The following is a 15,626-nucleotide window of genomic DNA, read 5'->3' as shown; positions in this document are numbered from 1 at the left end:
TGAGATTAAAGTTTCTAAAAATTCCTTCTGATTGCTGCTGGATGCTAAAACTGAGATAAAGAAAACTAATTTCACTCTTCCTCTTGTTTTTTTGTATAACATACAAGATAAACAGGAAAATGCTCCCTTTAGATATGAAGAAATGAAGAAGTGGTTTGGGGTAGTAGCAGATGTAGATGTATTAAGCAGATAAATTTGTATTAAGGAGGCAGAGTCAGGATGACTTACAAGTGCTTCAACACACTTTTGTTCACAGCCCAGAAATGAATATGGGATGCCAGAATCTTTGCTCTTCTGATCTGTAAGAAAAATATTCAGATATTCCTGCTGTTAACTTTTGTTCTCCCAGGCCAAGCTGGCATATTAACACAAAGGATAGGAGTCCATTACTCTTGCTATCTTAGTACCAGTGAAGCTCTTTACTGATGGAGATCTCCATCAAAGAAAATCAAGACAGTTCCTTTTGAGCTGTTTATGCTGTCTTCCTTTTTAAACATGAAGGAAACTGTGTAAAAGCCAAGTTATAAGAATGTAAGATTGCCAATCAGTTAAAGTTGCCTTTCCAAGCTCTAAGAGCCTTTCTTGTATGATGAACTACAAAATTTTGATAATGCTATCATATTCTATTTTTACCTGACATGATCATCTGTGGGATAAACACTAGTCTCCAGGGAACTAGTACTTCCATACCAAGGAAGTCTGTTGTTTCTAGGGGGGCCTGTAGAGCTTAGTGACTGCAGCAATTGGGAAGTGCAGTATATAGGTAAGGGAACTGGAGAAATAAAAAGATTGGCCCATAATAAAGTGTGACGTTATAATATGGAATGAGATTTCTTGCCCTGTCACTGTTGCAATGACCATGTTGAACAAGGTGGTTGAATAAAAACTTTCTCTACTGTTCTTTGAACACTTCCAGCTAACTGGGCTCTTCATTTGTATAGCTGGAGTTTATTTGCAACTGCGACATTTGCAGCTACAAGTAAAGGCAACAAGAGCTATTCTTTGAACATATAAAGTAACATTAGTCTTTACCCTCCAAAAAAAAACCCAACCCAATGACATGCTGGTTTTTGTGTCTTAGATTGGTCAATTGAAGTTATTATTCATTATTTCTTATAACTTTCACTTTAATATCTCATTGCCTCATTTTTCCCCCTGTAAAATGAGACTGTGAATGTTATCTAATCTCATGTTTGTCTTAAGACTATTGTATTTTGCAGTTTGTAATATGCTTCTGAAACTGGTGGAATACAGGTGAGGCTGTAACTCTTCAGTTAGAGGTTAGGAAATGTGTCCAATCACACTGTGTGAGGGAACCTACTGAGGAGCACATCATAAGGGTGTGCAAAAGGATGATGCTGGTGGTTTCACCCTTGTTTCTGATGAAGAGTCACAAACATTAAATGGCACAAACTAGTTTAAAATTTTTGGTTTAAAGTCTCTTAGTATTTTGGGCACCTTTCTGCAAAATTAGAGACCTCCTTTAAAATACATTGCATAAGCAGCTTTCACTGCAATAACCATGTTCCCAACTAGAAAATGATGTATGTATTGCAAAATCAAAATTATTTGCTGTCCAAGTGCACATTACACCTGGGAGTGTAATAGAAAAGATTTTGAAATTATTCCTAAGTTTTCATTACAACCAAATTTTCCATAAAGAGTGTGTGTTTCAGTTAAGAAAGTTTAAGATTTCCCTGTTACTTGGGGATGATAAAATAATATTTGAGGATGAGAAAAGAATGTAAATATGTTGAAAAAAATAATCTCTTGCTGAAAAAATTTAAAACTAATAATGAGGGTGCTGAAACTGTGTGTGTTTGTGTGTATATCCATTTCCATAGTGTGATAGAAAAGACTGCTATTCTAGGACCACAAATAAAATTAAAAATCTAGATAAATAGTTGAACTTGCAGCCAATGCAAGCTGGAGCTGTTTGTCATTTTTGAAAAGCATTGAGCATGGCCGATGCTAAGCGGTACCTCACAGCATCCACTGTATACCTATTGGTTTGGCAAATTGTGAAGAATACCAAAGGGATATACAATAAAGCCAGTCTTAAGCAGAAATTATTATATTTTTTGCTGGCATATTACAGGCTCCTTCCTTAGTCCCAGGGGCAGATTTAACGGGTGTAATAGTCTTTTCATGACTGCCTGTTGAGGTCTTTTGAAATGGGTCTTTCACTGCTAGCAGTTTTAAATGGCTTTGTTCTATCTCAAAAATGGAGATTTTTTTCTTTCAGGTTTTCCTCTCGACCTTCTTGCATTCAGTGATGTTCCCCTGAGAGCTATCTTGATGTTTTCCAAATTGGAAATATGTTTCAATACCTGCGGGGAATCTTAAGTATCAGTTTAACATGTGTAAGACTCCAGTAACATTAACTTGGCGATGTTGATGCTAACAATTTTTCTCCTTATTCTGTCCTTTTTCTCTCTTGCAGCACTGTGTGGAGGAGAGGAGAGTTTCTTGTGTGCCAGTGGGATCTGCATCCCAGGGAAACTGCAGTGTAATGGCTACAACGACTGTGATGATTGGAGTGATGAGGTCCATTGTAGTAAGTTTCTTAAACCTTGAAGCGTTCTGCTGAAGTACTGAATCCAGTCAGGGAAACCTGGAAACCGAAGCAGGAAGAATAGGAGCTTTGCATAGTGTTTGCATATATTGACATTTGGACTCTGTAAGTTGCTGTGGACTATGTGTAGCTTTGCTCACTCAGGCCACAGCATGTGCTTTTGATATGTCAAATTTTATGCCTTGAGGCAGATATTCTGCAAGGAGCTATGTGGAAATTAGAAGTATTTGGTTTTTTGGTTTTTTTTAATAGGTCAATAGTGTGCGTCAGAATGTGCACTTCTGATAATCAGCTGAATACTGTTGTAGTTTTATCCTGGTTCTTGGCGTTGATTTTAGAGTAGATGCAAGACCATCTGTTTGAAAATTGTCTTGGTCTCAATCCTGGATGTGATTTATTTAAATTAATCCCAGTATGTGCTGCAGTATAATGTACATATGTGATAGCCTCATTTTTTATTTATTTGTCTGTGGTAGTGCATATCTTTAGAGCTCCTATGTGTTTTTCTGTGTTAACAAAACACCTTGGACTACAAACACCTTTAGAAAAGCTGAGCAAATGTACTGTAAGATAACAATGAGAAGGGGAAAAGAAAAAGAACAAAGGAAAATGTGGAAAAAATAGGGGCTATGGCGGGACATTATGCCACAAAACAGGATTTCTCATTCAGACTTTGAAAAATGTCAGACTGTGCAGTTTACACTCAACTCAAAAGATTTGTTCTTACTAGTGATTTAAGAGCCTGGGCATTCCAAGGCTCACAAAGCTGCTTTTAAGGAAGTTGTTGTTAGATTTTATCTGGGATACTCCAAGGAATAAATGAGGACAGCAATTTCCTCCTGGTCTCAATATGAATGACGTTAGAGCTTGCTTTTCCTTTGATAGCCTACAATTCATTTAATGGAGATTGAGATAATGTCTGTTTATGTAAAAAGTATTGTATGTTTTTATTTTCCAATTTTTCCTGTCAGCGCTAGCTTTAGATTTAAAGTGAGCTCAAAAATTTAAAAATGCCTATGAGACTATGGTTCTCAAGTTCCATTAGAAATGGGAAAAGAATAAATTAGTAATAAAATGTGGAGAATGTGAATAAATATATTGTGTGTCTTGAAAAAACAAACATAAGTTTCATGAGGTGAGATTACCTTTGAAAGGATGCCTGTCTGTTTAATGATACAGGGTTTACATGCAGAGGATGTCTTTCATTAGGATGATTGGTAAGAGCTAAGGAGAGGGTGTGGAGGTCAAATAAGGCTTTCTTGAATTGCATAGCAGAAAGAGCAAAACTGAAGGAAGACCTATTTGCCTGACAGCTTGTCTGATAAAAAATGCTGTGTTTCTTGCAGTCCTTGCCCCTCTCAAAGTCTTAAGTCACCTCATTAAATTATAGGATAGGTTGCTCAGAGTCCTATCCAACCTGACCTTGAATATTTCCAGGAATGGAATGTCTACCATTTCTCTGGGTAACCTGTCCAGTGTTTCACCATCCTCATTGTAAAAAATTTATTCCTTATGTCTAATCTAAATGTACCCTCTTTTAAAATTATTGTCCTATAACAACAGCTCCAGCTAAAAAGTCGGTCCCCATCTTTCTTATAAACTCCCTTAAAGTGCTGAAAGGCCACTCTTCTCCAGGAGAAACAACCCCAACTCTCTCAGCCTTTCCTCAAAGGAGAGCTGTTCCATCCTTATGATCATTTTTGTAGCCTCGTCTGGACCTCTTCCAACAGGTCATAAGATTTTCCTGTGCTGTGGGACTTAGAGCTGGATGCAGCACTGCAGGTGGGCTTTCACAAGAGCAGAGCAGAGGGACAGAATCACCTTCCTCAGCCTTCTGGCCATGCTGCTTCTAATGCAGTCCAGGATACAATTGGCTTTCTGGGCTGCAAGTGCACATTGCTGAGTCATGTCCAGCTGTTCATCTACTGGTTCCCCCAAGTTTTTCTTGGCAGGGCTGCTTTAAATCCATTCATTCCCCAGCCTGTGTTGATACCAGGGTTTGCTCTGACCCAGGTGCAGCACCTTGTACTTGGTCTTGTTAGACCACGAGATTCCCAGGTGCCCACTTGAGCTTGTCCGTCTGTATGGCCATCTGTATGGCATCCTGTCCTTCAGGTATGGCAACCACACCACTCAGCTTGACCTCCACACCATCTCCCCATCTCATCTGCAATTTTGCTGAGGGTGCACTTGATCCCTTCATCTATGTTATTAATAAAGATGTTAAATAACACTGGTTCCAGTACAGAGCCCTGAGGGACAGCACTGGTCAGTGATGTCCTTTGGGGTTCTGAGCTGTTGACCCTTGGGATGCGATCGTCCAACCAATTCCTTATCCACCAAACAGTCCACCCATGAAATCCATCTCTCTCCAATTTAGAGAGTAGGATGTTTTGGGGGTTTGTCCAGACCCACATGCAGCAGATCCTTCTGGACCCTTACAGGGATCAAACCTGTCACCTTGGCTTTATCAGCACCATGCTTTAACCAGCCAAGCTTATCTTAGGGTCAAGTTGTTGAATGTAAAAGATTCACCAGGCTTCATTTGTGTTTAGTGGAGTATAGAATAGGAATTTGTATTTAATTTTATGAAAATGGGGATTTTCCCATCATTTATAAAATTTAAGTTGAGCCTTTTACAAGTGGCAGCTGCCAAGTGCCCATCTTACTTAACAGAGTAACCAACTACCCTATACTATACATTATTGCTAATATCTTGAAGAAAATGTATATTAAGGCTGTTAGATTTTCATCAAGTGAATCTTATTTCCCTGCAAGGAAGTTTGTGTACTTTTTGTTTACCCTGTCTATGTGGGCCTGTGAATTGTCTACCCTAAAGGGCACTGCAGCAGCTTCAGCAGTATTAATGTAAATGGGTATGAATGGAAATGAAACAGTAAATTAATCCAGAGGAAATAACATAGAAAAAGACAGTTTTGTTTCATTTGCAGGAGGAGCAGTGGAAGAAGCATAGAAACTGTCGGAGTTACAAATTGACCAGTAAAATTAAAGGTTGCCAGATGACTTCACGCTGTTGCATATTCAAAACAAGAAATGTCTAGAATTTACTCTCAGCTGGGTATCAGTCTGCTTACGGAAAGCAAGAACTTAAATGTTTTCATTTCATTTTCATTTTCATTTGTTATTCCCTGTTTTAGGAATAATAGTTCTTTTTGAAGCCAAAGTAACTATTGAGTACATAGCTCATGGCTCAGCTGTATTATTTTACTTCATATCCTGAAGCATTTCCTTCACACTATGCTATTTATTCAGTTTGGACTATCTAAGATAATATGAAACTTGTAGAAAGCATTAACACTTCTGTGGGGGAAGGGGAGGAAGTGACTCATGTTCAAGTTCCGGAGTTTTTTTTCACATAGGAGGTGAAACACTTGGTTGACATTGATCTGAAGGGGTAGAAACCCCACAGCACCTTCTAGAAGAGTTCTGCACCTTTCAGCGTGTAATATCCTTAGAAGGACACCCTGCTTTCAAAGTGGAACCACTGTGCAATCATGAACACAGGAATCACATGCCAAGAGGAGTGAAGGAAGTGGTAGCATGATTCTGTTTTTCAGTTGTTGATCATCTCAGAAGAAAGGAGGCACTTTTGTTCTACTCCCTGCCTTTTGAGCTCTCTTTCTGTTTTCCAGGGAAGAACTCATTTAGAATGCCCACATATGCCAGTAAAAATGAGCGCAAAGGACTTCCTTGGTTAAAATGGCATAGCTTCAACAGGAAGGAAGGATTGTCCCCCCCAGCTGTTCTCTATCTTGGTATTCCCCCTGAAAAGCTAGAGGTCAAGGAAAAGCCTAGAAGAAGGCAGTGAAACTTACCCACTTCCTAATTGTGTGCTTGAAATCAAAAGTTGTTACTGATGGGGACCAGACACCACAAACCCTAATTTCTCTTCAACCCACTTAACTACAACATAGATTCCATGTTTTTATTGAACCTGATATTATTCAAGTATTATGGTTATTCTCAGGGAATATCTGGCAGATTCTACTGATGCCTCCCATCATGAAAAAATGGTTAAACCCACTTAGGGCTGACAGTGATAAGAATTCCTTGATGAGAAGGCCAAATCTGAGCTCCAAACTGTGTTAAGCATAAAGCTCATTTGAAACCATTGTAAGATCAAAGGCAGGCTCAAAAGCAGGGTCTAAGGATCTTGATTTTGCTGTTAGAATCTTTAACTCCATTTAATAGCCACATCAGGTGCTGAGGATTGTCCTAGTAATCTACAATGGTGAAGCCTACAATCTTTCTTGAGAACTTTATGTGTGTAAGTTAATTAAACATTTAGGTCCCTATGTGCAACCAGAGCACTATCTCCTTATGGTATTGATCAAAAACCAGCTGGTAGGGAGAGAGTAAAAATTTCTAAAAACGGTTTTTGATTTTTCATATTCTTCCAGATTAGATTCTCATAAACTGGTACCCACCAGTATTAATGCAGACCTGTATGCTGTAAGGTATCTTTAGCTAATTTTGTGTGTAGTCAGCACATTCCAGTGTTCACAGTTTATATGAATGTTCCAATGTAACTTTAACATTTTGCATACATTTGTTTTGTAGACTGCAGTAATGATGTATTTCGTTGCGACACGGGAAAGTGCCTCAATTATACCTTTGTTTGTGATGGATACGATGACTGTGGAGACCTTAGTGATGAACAAAATTGTGGTAAATGAAAGTTATGTGCTTTTCTAAAGTCTTTTAAGATATCAGGATTGCCTAAGCCAGTAATCTCTTCCCTTAAACTACTGAAAGAGTAATATACCCTGCTGTTACTCTATTTGAACAAAGTGGAAATAGCTCACAGATTCTATATGCAGTTTGAAAAGGTTTAAAGGAAAGTTCTGGGTCAATCCAAATCTTGAAGGGTTTGGTATTTATAAGAAATACTCCTATTTTCAATTTGCTTTAAACTAATTCCAAAGGATGTTATGGCTGCTGCCTCGCTAGGTTGACTGAATTTAACTGAGAGTGAAGCAAACTATGAGAGGGTACACACTGGTGGTGCCAACTGTTTTATAGATGAACTGTTTTTACATAAGATTCGTAGTGAAGTTGTATGTTTTGATTATCAAATTCTGTTTCTTTCAAATTCTGTTGTCAATCAGCTCTGCATGTTCTGACTCATGATACTTATCTACCCATGTGTCTACCTACGCTTGACTTCCATAGGAGAAACAATGAAGTTTTGCCAGTAAAAAAGAATAATCTAAACATGTAAATATTGGAAAACTTAGAAAGTCTTAATTTTACTAACTTTTGGTCTTGTTACTACACCTGAGAAAAACTAAGTTTTCCAAAATAATTCTTTAACAGTTAAAATATTATTTCTCACTTTCTTCCTTTTGCTTTTCTAAGGAAAAACACAAAGAACATGAAAACTGAAAATCAAGGCACATTTTTTTTTCTGATATTTGTTTTATATTTCTTCTCCAAAATCAGCACACTCCAAGACCTTTCAATATTTTCTTCTCAGTTTTGGTTATTTAGTGTTTTTTTTTTCATAAATAATCTTTGTTTGAAGATGATTTATATTTTCTAAACATTAATCTGTCTTCTATCTTTCCTACCTTGATGTAGGTTTATTCTATACAATTTTTAAAATCTAAGATCTTGTACATGCTAAAATTGGTTTTCATAGCAGATTTGGAGGACTGGACTGTGTCTATTGTCTCTATTTATTTTCCTGTAAAGTCAGCCTGCTCAACAGAATGCTCTTCTTTATTTGTGCATTCAGGTAGAAAGAGTAAGACGAAGATTGGAATAATTTCTTTGTAGATAATTCTTATGGAAAATTCCAAGTACATGCAAAAATATAGTTTCTGAAGTTGAGAAACATTTTTTTAAATGTCTTAGTAAAAAGATAAATGTAGGAAATTATTTTCTCTGGTGGTTACTGAAAATGTTAGTTAACTGAAAATCATTCTGTGAGATGGTAAGCCAGATCTTCTAATGTGCTTAGCGAATCTTAGAAACTTGTTCATTTACAAATGGTCACAGCTGTGCACCTGAGAGAAGGAATTATCCATCACTATGCAGGCAATACAATTAAGAATATATGTAACTACCATCTGCAAAAAAATCTGCAGATACAGAAAATCTCTTCATATAATTTATTAATGCAAAATGACTCATTAATAAGAAGATTATCTATAGGCATAGAACAATTGGTCAATAATATAAAATATACAAATGGTAATTTAGCATACTTTTTTTTTCTTCGAATTTGCATTTTATGTAGATTGTAATCCAGTGACACATCATCAGTGTGGAGATGGGAGATGTATTACAGCTGATTGGGTATGTGATGGTGACCATGACTGTATAGACAAATCAGATGAGATCAATTGCTGTAAGTTCCCTTAATCTCTAATTATTTTTTCTTTCTTTAAAAACAAAAAAACCCCAAAACCCAACCAACCAAGCAATCAAAAAAAACCCTCCTAGTGTACTCACCTGTAAAACAAAACTATAAACTTATTTAATTTCAGAAGTTCACACTTTACAAATGTCCGTTCTTGGTAGACAGCTGCAGCAAATTAAACATTTGTTGCCTTTGTTGAGAAGTAAAGCATTGCTTTGTGTTTCAGCTTCTTGCTAATTACAGAATAAGCTTTTTGTTAATTGTAATGTTCCACTATATGAGTAAAAACTATGTGAGTTTTTTTACCTTGGAAAAGCTAAGACTTCATCTCAACCTGCTGGTAATACCTGGCATTCATGTTTTCAGTCTCAGTAGTTAAAGATCAGCGCAACTGTGGCTATTGAAAAATTAGCTGACACCTAATGAGAAATGCCTCGTGATCTTCAGTGCTAAGCAGTGTTGTCAGCTCCTCCTAAAATAACTTCAGTATGATGTTCAAATATAAGGCAGAGCTTCATTAAGCTAAATTGATCAGAATATTGTCTTTTTTAATATTGTTTTTTTCTCTCTAGCATGTCACAGTCAGGGTCTGGTGGAGTGCCGAAATGGGCAGTGCATTCCTAGTGCATTCCAGTGTGATGGAGATAATGACTGTAAAGATGGAAGTGATGAAGAAAACTGCAGTGAAAGTAATTATATGCCTCATTTTACTCTTCTTACTAAACCTACCATTGACTTCTATGTTCTGCAGTACCTTTAGCTAAAGCTGTCTGATAAATAACTTTCTTTGCCTTTCAAGTAACACTTGCTAAGGCTGGTTGGTGTGTGGTTTCACACAGGCATTTGTAAGCAGACTTCTTTTAGTACTTAAAAATATAAAAAAAGATGAAGAAGTGGTGATATTTAGCATAGTATTTATTTTTCTTATGCAATCAGCTGTTACTGGAAATACATTATTTGGAGCAATGAGAATCTACTATTACAGGAATTGGTGTCTTCTGAGGAGGAATTTTCTCATTTAAATCCTTTTTTTTAAAATCAGAACCTGGGAATCAAAGAAAGAATGTTTTTGTAAGTAAACTAATGATTTAGTGTGACTAAGGGAAAATATATGATGATGTAAGTTTTCACAGCTACTTGATAGCTGTCTTATGATGGACTCTATGAGAGAAGAGGAAACTGTGCAATGTCTTGAGCCCCAAAACATGGTTTCCCTAATACACTTAGAAAGCAATGTCATCGTGTTATGATGATTTCAACATCTGAAGGTATTTTTCCCATGTAATTCTCTTATTTCTGGTAAGGTATAAGTTCAGATTGCAGCCTTTCCTTCAATGCAAGAATTATTAATGTATTTCTTTTATGAATCTTATTTTAAAGATATTAAAATAGTTAACTTTATGTAGAAAGCTAGTGCTGGCAGATGTAATGGTAATAGGACAGGCTATTTAATTCTTATTAGAGTAGAAAAGACCTGTTATCATAAGATAAATACACAGTGTGATTATATGAGCCTCATTTCTTTAGGAAACCAGTCTAAAAGAAATCCTTTCATAAGCATGGTACTCAGTCCCTTCTGTTCATAGAAAATTCTTGGGATCTTCCTACTCCAATTTAAATACCTCCATTCCAAAAATAACTGAGAAGCTGAAACACAGAAATAATCAATATTTTTCTTCACTATTAATGTTGACATTATAAAAAGGTCTTCCATGGAATATCTTCTAGTTCTGACTGTGGCAATCTAAAAACCCAGAAACAAGTTTTTGTCCTCAGTTCTGACTGTACACTTGCACAAAATGTTCAGTTTTTATTCTTCTTTATTGATGTCCAAGCTCAGTCTTATTCTATGAATTCTTTTATCCTCCATTTCTCTTGCATTATGTGGGCTAAAAGTCAGTGATGTGTTTTGTTTTCACTGCTTTTTTTCCCTTTTGATGTTGAAGCAATGGTTAAAAATATTTTTTTGTATGATGAACAGGTTTAGGTTAAAACAGTCAAGCAGTAGTATGGGGTGATAATTATGTAGTCAGTGATCTCACTACATGCTAAAAGATCTTTCTGCTTGGCATTAAACTGCAGAGGTTTTAAATACAGACATTTTCCTTGTTTGTATTATTAATTCTTCAATGTGCAAAAATTCTATCCAGTATTTTGCAGTATTGTTTAGAGCAAAATTCTTTCTTTATGCAACCATATGCCATCCATCCTAATTTGCATGGGAATATGTTGGCAGAATTTGGACTTCATTCATCTTTAGTTCCTTGCAAAGTCCATGTAAAAGCAAGGCAGAATTCTTGTTGTAACTTACTATTGTATTTCTTATATATTTTGTTGCTTCCAGCAAGTGCAAAAAATGCGGTAGGACATTCACTTATTACAAAGACTTCTCTGCTCTACAAAAAAAATAAAAAAATTTGGATATGTCTATCAGAGTCAGTGAAGTTAGGGCTAACACGGTCAGGAATATTAGTTTTGTTACTAACACGGTAAATATGTGATATCAGCATAGAAATTTGAGGTCAAGGTGTAGTGACTTCCCCTTGCCTGTATAAGGATACAGGGACCTTGTGTGCTAGCACAAGTATATTCATTCAGAGATTACAAATGACTTGCTTCATCTTTGTCTGGATGAGAAAAGTGGTCTCCTTCACTACATACCTTAAGGAAATTTAAGGTATAGTATCTATCTATGAGTACTGCTCTTATTAATTTTGTGGCAATAGAAATCTAATATAGATGTACTCATGGCTGCTTCTCTTCAAAAGACAGGGTAGAGTGTTTGTAGAAATTCATCATTATTTGTGCTAGGATCAAAAGAATCTACATTGTAGCACAGGGATTTTTAAAGTGTTGATAAACTGTTCCATTGTGGGATAGGAAGGAGTTGGAGAAAACTTTAAAAATAATTTTAATGTAAATATTTGGGATAGCTTTAGAAGTCAAAAGGCTTTCCCTACCTTTCAAGTTCCGTTTTGCAATCAGATGCAACTGTAAAATAAGATGGTCAATTGCTATAGCAAAGAAATTACCTCTATTGCTTCCATATATAAAATGTATGAAAGGAACTAAATCCACATAATTATGATATGATATGAAAAAATCATCAGTTCCTTTAGACAAGATTGTTGTCAAGGTTGTTGAAATTAGATCTTTCTTCAACACCTTCTGTATGCCCAATGGAGGGAAGAATGATTAATGTTCGTGGGCAGTAGTGCAATACAAACACTAAGTAATCAGGGTAATAAGCTGTTTTAAATAGGATAAGATGATAAACACCATCTATTTGGTCTGTCTGTACAGAATAGTAAACTAAATGACTGATTTTACACATGGAAGAGAGAATTTAATGGTTTGGAAAGGAGTCATCACAACTATGAGAAAGAGAGAAGGCCAGGGATTTGTCAGATAAAGTAACTACCCAGGTAGTGTGCTCAGAAACTTGTGATGAAGTGCTGGTTTTATTTATTCTGAAGTCCATCATTAGGACCATAGCATTTTTGGATTTCTTTCTGATGTTTGTTTTTTAACCAGTCAAAGGAGGACAATACAGTTCTGGCGACCTTTCTTCAGGATGTCTTATTGTCAACCAAAAACACCATAAAATGAGAAGCAGATCAACTGAATGGCATTGAATAATAATTCACAGAGGGTATTCTCTTTCAGCTAGGACCTATTGTTCTTTCTGAAATGTGATTTACATGACTTTTCGTAGTCTGCTTGAGTGTCATGGTAAATGTCTTTCAGAGATCCATACCTCTCATTCAAAAACTGGGATGTAAGTTTTTTATATTGAACAGAGGGGTAAAAAAAATGAGATCTGGACAGTGTTGCACACTCTTCTTCCTTACGCCACATCGTTACTGCACTTGAAATGCTGTTGGGTACTTACTGAACTATGTAAAGGAAATACTTAATTTTTATGTAAACACTGTACTTTCTCATCACACTCCAGTCATTTTTATTAGTCTGGTAAATAATTTGAAAAGTACATTTCTATTTCCCTCAGATCAAACCCTCTGTCAGGAGGGAGACCAGAGGTGCTCTTCCTGCCCTGATCCCTGTGGAGCTTCTCCCTGTGAGATAAGAAACAGCCAGGCAAACTGCAGTAAGTAGGTCATGTGTTTCACACTGTCACTCTTTTAGGGTGTTTTAGATTATAATGAGGATGCAGGCTAGGACAAGGTAAATAATAATTTAATCTTCTAGCTAATGCACATGTCTAATGATTAAGCTTTGAAAAGGGCAATGTTGAAACAAATGTGTCATCAAAACTCTTGGTTATTGATGTACTAGGATTTATAACATTTGACATTGAGGTATTTTAACTTTCTCTTCTATGAATTTTTTATATTTTCTTCATGGCTGTTTACTGTTGCACTTTTTCTTAACATTTAGTGACATTCAGTCTCTATGTAAAGTAAACAGAATAATGTAAGTGTAAAGCAGAAGATACTGATTTATTTTCAAAATATAAAAAACCCCATGTCACTGTATTTAGTAGTCAGGAGAACTTCTGGACTTTATGAAGGAATTAATTTGGTATTAAAACTGGAAAAAATAATTATTCTTCTGACTAATATATATTGTAGAGGATCAGGGTTTTCAACTCTCTGTACCCTCATATCTGTGCACTCTACTATACCACTCCATGCAAGGTTCCTGTACTAATTGTGCGCTTGCTTCTGAATAGCTGTTTTTGCTCAATTGTGCATTGCAGCAACGTGAACAGGTAATCAATAGAAAGATATTTGTCTATGTTTTGAAAGTGGAGCAAAACTGTATTAAAAATTACTGAAAATTAATTAAAACTTAGTGCTGTGTTAATACAATCACATCAATTCAGGTCACCTTGACACATGGGCAGACTTGGCTTCACTTACAGACTATTTCTACACAATTCATATGTAATTGTTTTGTGTTGCAGTTATCTCTGCAAGGTATGCTTTGATACTGTATGGTAGCTTGTGTGGATAATGTTATTCCATTTAGAATGGGATGGACATAGGAAGGTCAACTAGTCCAAACTCCATATTCCCTCTAGAGTTGTGACTATCACCTTCAACTGTTTGAGACACCACTCATTCTGGGGCCTTTAGATGCTGCTAAAGTAAAGCTGTAATATACTTTATAAAGCATAAATGCTTTACATGTGCTTCTATCAATGCTTTGTGTTTGTGTTGTGTATCAATGCTATGTTTTTGTGAAGGAATAATCTTATGTACCATGTTTAGCATTAGAAGGAAGTTAGGTAACACCTTTGGTCAACAAGCCCAAACTCCTGATCAAATCAGTGCCAATTAAGTTGTGTTGCCCATAAACTTGTGCAGCTGAGCAGCTCTGTCCTTAAGGACAGAGATTCCACAGTCATTCTGAGAGGTCTGTTTTACTGTTAGGGCACTTCCATCGTAAAAACCTATTTTCCATGCAGAAAATTGGAATTCTCTCGTGTCTTTTGCCTCTCATCCTATCCCTGCATGCTTCAAAGGGTCTGGTTCCATCTGATTTACACCTTCCCACTAACTGCTACAAGCACTAAGATCTCCCCTTAAAGATGATCTTTAAGGCTTCTTCCAACCCAAGCCACTCTATGGTTTTATGATTTTTGACATGTAATATTTGAATTCTAAAGCAATGTTCCTATGCCGTATTATGAGAAATCCAGCAGCTTTTTGGTGAAGATGTTTCCTCAAAATATTATGGGCAACTCTCTGTAGTTCTTAGCAGGAGTAACACATAACCTGAACTAGTCTTCTGGATCATCTCTCTTTCTCCTTTTCTGGTCCAGTGAATATTTAATTTTTCATACACAATGGATCAACAAGACAATTTGGGAGAGATTTTTCTTGCGTAACATCTGGAATTACTATTGTCTTTTATTCATATTGTTTTCGCTCTTCGTATTTTGACCAGAGTTCTTTCGTCTTTGGTAAGAAATGAGAATTCTCATGGAAAATTTCAGTTTTGACAAATCAGTGCTTTTTGGCCCGGATAACTATTTGGTTGAAAAGCTCCAAAGCATAGGCCACATTTCCCAGTATTGAATATGATGGATGTTTTCCGTATGTGATAATATCTGATTGGTTTAGGCTGGCATTGTAATGTATTTACAACATTTTTAGGATAACAGAATGAATATCTGAAGGGACAGTGTAAAGAAGACAGGGCTCAGTGACAGGATCAGAGGCAATTGGCACAAAATGAAACACAGGAGCCTAATGAAGCTCTGACCATGAGCACTTTTTTTACTGCAAGTAAAGATTGTCCAGAATGGTTGTAGAGACTCCAATGGATAGAGCAAGTTAGCAATAAACACAGGAAGATATTAAATCCAGGCATAGTCTATGTGGTAATGTCTTGGTTTGTGGGTTTTTTTGTTGGCTTGATTTTTTATTTAGTTGTTTTGTTTGTTTGCTTGCTTTTCTAAAATTTAGGATAAAAGATGCAATGAATTTTATTCCTTGTTCCCCACTCATCAGGTTGCACCCCTATGTATTACAAGAAAGGGAGTAGCAGGACCTCTTAAACTGTAGGACAAACTCAGAAGGAAAGACTAACCTTTGGGTTACTTGAAATGATTCAGATGTTCCCCTGGAGCATATGTTCTGTATATTACCCTGTGGATTGTTGGGAATTGTCTGTGACAGTCAACAATATTATTTTCAA

The 15,626-nt window shown here is 36.3% G+C and overlaps 1 protein-coding gene across 5 annotated transcripts in view; it reads left to right on the top strand.

Annotated features, from left to right (window-relative positions):
* CORIN (corin, serine peptidase) overlaps positions 1–15,626 on the top strand; it is a 127,617-nt gene that overhangs the window by 71,805 nt on the left and 40,186 nt on the right. For all 5 annotated transcript variants that reach the window (XM_032110135.1, XM_032110138.1, XM_032110134.1 and 2 more), the window contains 5 exons: positions 2,444–2,557; positions 7,157–7,264; positions 8,838–8,948; positions 9,533–9,649; positions 12,970–13,068. In XM_032110135.1, the coding sequence (XP_031966026.1) occupies positions 2,444–2,557; positions 7,157–7,264; positions 8,838–8,948; positions 9,533–9,649; positions 12,970–13,068 (549 nt within the window). The remainder of the gene's footprint in view (positions 1–2,443; positions 2,558–7,156; positions 7,265–8,837; positions 8,949–9,532; positions 9,650–12,969; positions 13,069–15,626) is intronic.

This window comes from Corvus moneduloides, chromosome 5 (assembly GCF_009650955.1).
Source record: "Corvus moneduloides isolate bCorMon1 chromosome 5, bCorMon1.pri, whole genome shotgun sequence".
Classification (NCBI taxonomy): domain Eukaryota; kingdom Metazoa; phylum Chordata; class Aves; order Passeriformes; family Corvidae; genus Corvus; species Corvus moneduloides.
The sequence above is the reverse complement of the archived record's forward strand: the minus strand, read 5'-3'. Positions and strand labels throughout refer to the sequence as shown.